Source organism: Trachymyrmex septentrionalis, unplaced genomic scaffold (genome assembly GCF_001594115.1).
Source record: "Trachymyrmex septentrionalis isolate Tsep2-gDNA-1 unplaced genomic scaffold, Tsep1.0 scaffold51, whole genome shotgun sequence".
Taxonomy (NCBI): Eukaryota; Metazoa; Arthropoda; class Insecta; order Hymenoptera; family Formicidae; genus Trachymyrmex; species Trachymyrmex septentrionalis.
The window spans coordinates 2,818,933-2,825,281 of NW_017305683.1; the positions used below are offsets into that span (position 1 = coordinate 2,818,933).

General features: G+C 29.9%; 1 protein-coding gene across 1 annotated transcript in view; it reads right to left on the reverse strand.

Moving 5' to 3' along the window:
- Positions 1–4,478: 4,478 nt before the first annotated feature.
- The window catches only part of LOC108751758, a 23,492-nt gene continuing 21,621 nt past the window's right edge, over positions 4,479–6,349 (reverse strand). The window contains exon 9 of the mRNA XM_018492153.1: positions 4,479–5,886. Coding sequence (XP_018347655.1) covers positions 5,247–5,886 — 640 coding nt within the window. The 3' untranslated portion in view covers positions 4,479–5,246. The remainder of the gene's footprint in view (positions 5,887–6,349) is intronic.

The window sequence follows — 6,349 nt, forward strand, 5'->3', positions numbered from 1 at the left end:
TTGAGAAATTAAATTTTAAATATATATAATTATTTCCATTTTAAGTGAAAAGCGACTTTTTGATAATCCGGTCGGATAGTCGAACTACCCAGCCGAGAACGGTCGGATTGAAAAAAGTAGTCGAATATTGGATAATTGTCGGATATTATCTGCATCCCTATTCATCGTTTCCTTTGTAAAATTAATCGATGTACGAGTATTGTTGGTTTTAAAATTAAAATTTTTTTGTTAGATTTGCGTTAAAATGTAATATGAATTTATAACTATAATATAATAGAATAAAACGTGATAAATTATTATTAAAAAATTATATAATTATATATGTATGCAATTTGTGTTCTTTGTGTAAAAATACACAGCCATGATTAATTTTGGAATGTCTTTTTTATTGATATATTACAACAATTAGCATGCAAGGGTTACACTTAAAAATTTTACACCGATGCTTATCCACGTCTCAGCATTAATTATACCAGAACTAGAACCGGTGATACTTTGAAGAATTTCAGAAAACTCTGAACTGTATAAGTATATTTTACTATGTTCTGAACGATATCGTTGAAATTCTCAAAAGAATTAAAATGTTTTTAACATATTTGATTGTTGTGAGACATTGTTCTCAAACAGTCTAGTTCTTTCAACAAGTGTATATTAATTTATATGAATGAATGAAAAATAATTTACATTATCAATGATCTGAAGTAAACTAATCTTCTACTTTTACACGAAAATCTTTATCAAAATTGAAAATAATAATCTTTTTCATAAATTTTATGTAAATTTAAATTGCATTATTAAATATCTCAGATCAGTGAATACCAACTAAAAAAAAACATAACATTAATGTTGTAATTTTGTACTCAATAATGTTACATTATATCTTGTGTTATATTACATTTATATTGTTGAGTGCGAAATTATAATATTGATGTTATTTTATTTTTAGTTTGTCGACTGGAAGGCTATGAGATTTAATTATTAATGAAATTATTCTTATTTTGTCTATTGCGTGTACGGATAAAATTATGTATTATTTGATTTAAGAATAACTTTCACATATTTAATACTTTTGATAATTCTTATTTCAATCATTTGTATCTCTTCGCTTTTTTAATTTTATCACGGATCGTAACAGCACATTTGCAAGAAACATCGATCATCTAATAGTGTTTCTTATTCAGTTATATACCACTTACATCTCGATCACAGTTCGATTATGTTTACTTCGTTAAATATGAGTTATTTACATGTTCGTACATACATTCCACTACTAGAGTAATAACTGTAGATACAGCTTAATTCTACTATGTAAAACCGCGGTTTTGCAAACATGTAAGCCGTTTCAACGAGGGGTTAGAAAATTATGAAAGACATTGACGCATTTCGGTCACTTGATACATTAAATTTACATATTCCTGGTAGAAAAATACCAGACGACTTTTAAGAGACGCGCTATTGTTATAATATTTATTGATATTGAATTGTTAATTTACATATCAACAATATATATATTGCAAAGAATTGTATATTTCTTATTATACTATCGTTCGATACTATTTTCTACGTTTGAAAACAATGAGAAAGATCCTATACAAAGATCAATTCTGTTTTGATCATAACATTTATCTATCAATCATATTCAAACAATCCTTAATATACAGCATGTCTTACAATCCGACATCAATTTTAATAATAAATACTTCTTAACTAATTTGGAGGTACAGTTTTATGAATTAGATATGGAGGCACCATTTTCAAATTATATAAGAATTTCTTTATGAATTAAGTTTATTATTTATTTAAATACAGATGAATTTCATTTCTTTAAAATTTTGATTTAGATTTAATTATTAAATTAAATTTAGTTAATTATTTAGTTAAATATTAGAGCATTGGAACAAATAATTCCATATAAATTTCTCAATTCTTTAAGGTCAGTTCTGCGATACCTTTAACAATTTCTTCTGTATAATTGAAAGTACTCGCGAGAGCAATCTTTCAAATTTTCAGGATTCTTTTATCTCATTTTTTTGCATTTTCATCAATTCGTTATTTGTTTGTGCTTATCGGGACATTGTGCTTCAATTTTATCTGAAATTGCATAAAAGTCTTTATTTCAAAATTTTTCTATTGTTTAACGATTTTATCTAATAATGTAAGACAGTTCTGATCACTCTATCATTGCGCACTTTTCTCATTATTCTTGTAATTATTTATTTATGAAAATTTATATAAAGTCTCGAAAAATTTAGAACGATTTTTTTATTCGTGGATTCTCGTTCCCTCTCCGTGAACTCATTGTAAATAATAAATGATAAAGCTTTCTCCAAATAATTCTTAAGAAATATTCATTCTCAGAAAATAAAAATTGGGCAGTATGTTGTGTTTCCTTGACAAAAGTAAATTAATTAAACCTAAAATCTCGAGAGACTATTTTGAAAGGGAAATAACTATTACCTTAAAATGCAACATATGTTTCTCAAAATGTAATACGTTTTTCTCAAATCTATTCTTAACTATTACGAGAAGTGAAAATTTCATGAACTTTTCGAGATTGCGGTCGCGTAAGTATTTAATGTGAAACGATGATATTTTATTGAATGAGATTTTGACGTGAGTTAAAAAGTGGAAAGTTAAAAAGTTAGCAAAAGTTCGCTAACAATCGATCACTGGGCACTTACCGAAATAAAAACAATCTCGCGCTTTTCTCGACAGATAAATCGTTAATATACGTATATAATTAACGTTGTACGAAGTCGCTGCGGGATATAAAAATATATTACACGCGCGGTTGGGCCGTCAGTTTAAGAATAACTGTTACTTGACGCCGTTAGACTGTAGTATTTCGTCAAAATTTCATGATTTCTCTTTTTATTAGACAATCTGAGAATATTGAGAGATTCGAGCTCGATGTTCGAGAATTCGAGCTTCTATGATTTTAAATTTTTCTATGATTTGTCATCGCCTAAATGTTTAACGAAGAAATACGGAATAGGCCGCAGTTTCGCGTGTACGAATGGCAAATGCGTTAACAACAGATCGGAAGAGACCTGAGATTTGTAAATATTCAGTTCCTATATGTATATGTTTCATATATAGTTGGTTTCAAGAAGAGTCTTAAAGATACTTTCGATGATATCGATGATACTAATACCAGATGAGATCCATATTAATCCATTCGTTACTATTTTTAATGTTTAATAATATTATATTAGATAAGGATGAGAGAGAAAGAGAGAGAGAGAGAGAGGGGAGGGGGAGATGAGGGCAAGAATGAAAAAAACTATTTATATATATTTGTTTTTTACACATAGTTTGTTCTGAGGAAAGATGAAAAATACAAAATAGAACTTTGCAAAAATTCATTTTGTAAAAACTATACTTGCATTAGAATTTTTCATTCAATATATACATATAATAAAAAGATATAATTTAAAAAAGGTCCTATGCAACGAATATACAAGAACTGCTTTTGAAATCGATCCAAAAATTTGTTATGTTATTTTCTAGATTAAATTGATTCCTATCTTACTTTATTTCATATTTTATAAAAAATAAATGTATTTTTTAGTCGAAGTACATAATTAATTATACATGATAGCTCTGAAAAATATAAATATAATGTCGGGTAATTCAATATTAAATTCACTGTAACGGATGAATTAATATCAAAATTTTTCTTGAATCTCTTATGGATCTCATGTGAAAGTTATTGAATCTTTCTTATTGCTAGGAAACAACATCAAATCGATTGAATCTTTAAAAAGGATATGAATCAATGTTTCTAAAGTATAAAAGAATGAATAATGTACATGTAATGGAAATATAAAGGATAAATATACGTGAGAAACGAAAATATAAAATAAATAAGTATAAAGTAGGACAATTTAATCACATTATAAAAGATATTTTCTCTTTGTTATCTAGCATAATTTATTGACTCGTATCCTTTTTAAAATGTCTCTTTTATATGGGTTCTCAAATGTGTATACCATGGTATGTCGAAGAGATTATAGCGTCCCAATCAGCATACAATATTAAATATTAATATTTTAAAAATATTTATTAAATATTTTTAATTAAATAAATATTTAAAAACCGTTTTAAAAATACTGTCTGCTGATTGGGATTCTGCTTTCGTACGAGAAAATTGTGCCATATAAATGCATGAATCTTGTGTAAAGAGTATGCGTATATATAAATACAATTACGGCTAATATATTCTTCATAGATCTTTCATCGTCAAAACATCGCCAATCTTCATAAATATTCATCAAGTATACATATATGTATAGGATTTACCGTATGGATACCGTATGTATGGATACCGCATACTTTAGACTAGCTGCGTGAATGTTTTGGTAAATTCAAAATAAATAAAATTCCATATATATGTATATATAATACATATACTGTACGTGTTAAAATGAAGTGCACTTGAAATTTCGTAAAAGATAACATTTTCTTATTTGCCTGTGCGTTTCACAATAATCCAACAAAATTGAATTAACATTGACAAATAATTTTTGTTTCATAAATTCTTCTTATTCTTTCCCTTTATCGCAATATTAAGAGCTGAGAACAAGTGCGCAGTCTGAGACACTTTGTATTCTATAATAACACCGTTTTCTACCGTACAAGATTCATTTTGAATCGCGCTACATATATTCCTCTGATTTTATCGTCAGAGATTTGACACATCAACAAACGTCCGAACGAGTTAATCTGAAACGTATTTACAGGCGTTGTATATTTCCCGTACAAAAACCTCTTTGGTATAGTTAATTACGTTTGCATTTCAACGAATCTTATACCTTATATGTCCGGTTTATTACCGCCTATGCGCTACGTCAAAATTTGTTGGATAACAATTATTTGTCATCAATGTGGCAAATGTTACACCCTCGTTACACCTTTGCGCGAAAGGCAAAGTGAGATGCCGATAAAAAATGATTGTCTCGTTACAAAACGCAATTCGTACGTGATCTTGTGTAATTTTTTTTTTATTTATGCCGTGTGTTAAGTTTTAAGTCGTTGAGCATGTTTTATGACGTGACATCGTATTCGAAGACAATCGCGATTAATCGACAGTCATCACCGAATTTTTATGTGAATTTCTCACATTTGCGAAGAAACATTGCTAACAATGTTGAACACCATCGATTCCCTTACTTCGCAATCGCATCGTTATTTTCCCAAGATAGCCTGAGTACATTGTTATTATTCTCAAAAATCTCTTTGGCTCTTCACACTTCGTCATCTTCTATATACAAGGTCGTTTCGTATTTCTCATTACGCTTGATTTGCCCTGAATTGTGCGACGCTTCTTCAACTATCGTCTGCGAGTCCATGTCATCGGCGATAATTATGGGAGTTTGTCCTCGTAACGTCGTATCGGTCCTTTCGCTCGTCGATCTGCGCGATTCGGTTTTCCCATTGTCATCGAGATCGTCTCCCGAGCTTTCCACGTCAATCTCCGTAACGTTCTCCAATTCCGGTTCTTCAAGCAGCATGTCACCCTCCGTAGGTCCCTCAGATGATAAAGCGCTAGCGTTCGCTTCCTCGATATCTACAACGTGGCTCTCATCAGAATTATCGCCACGGCTTTCCTCGGTGTCGAGGGACACTGTCATAAAGTATTTTGGCTCGCAATCAGATCCGGAATTCATAATGGCTTGAGTGTTCAGGGAATGTCGACTCGACTGTGGATCCTTCGAATGCCTGTCGAAGGATCGCCGTCTGTTGTCGTCCGATCTGGAATGATGTAGTTTAGGATGACGCGATTGCCTTCGCAAATTCTCTCCGCTGCTCGCTCGTGACTTCATTTCTGTCTCGTCAAACATGTATCGGGTACAATCGACGCTGAATCTATCTACCGAGAGTTTCCTGTAAATTCGGTGAGAAGAAACATTTCGTCGCTTGTCTTTTGACAAATAAAAAAGGTTTGTGTGATTAGGCATTGTAATATATAGACGTCTTATAATATATAATCTTACACGGGAAGAATTTTTGTTTAAATTTACCTTAAAAATAGATAGTTGTAGTACAGTACGATAGTTTAAAGATTTTTGCACTTCTGTAAAATTGAAATAAAGTATAAAATTGATCAAACTTATTTTATACCTTATTGTAATTTTATTAATAAATGAGAAAGATTTACATTAAAATTCTTCGAAATACAATGTTGTCTCATGACTTGTCATATTTATTTCAGGGTAAATTCTAAGAAAAAATTCTTTCCGTGTACACAAACAAGTTAAGTTTTATATTAAATTGCCAACCTGCATCTTAAAAAAAAAATTTTTAGATATTTATAGATAATATTTATAGATAATTTTGTTTATTTAAA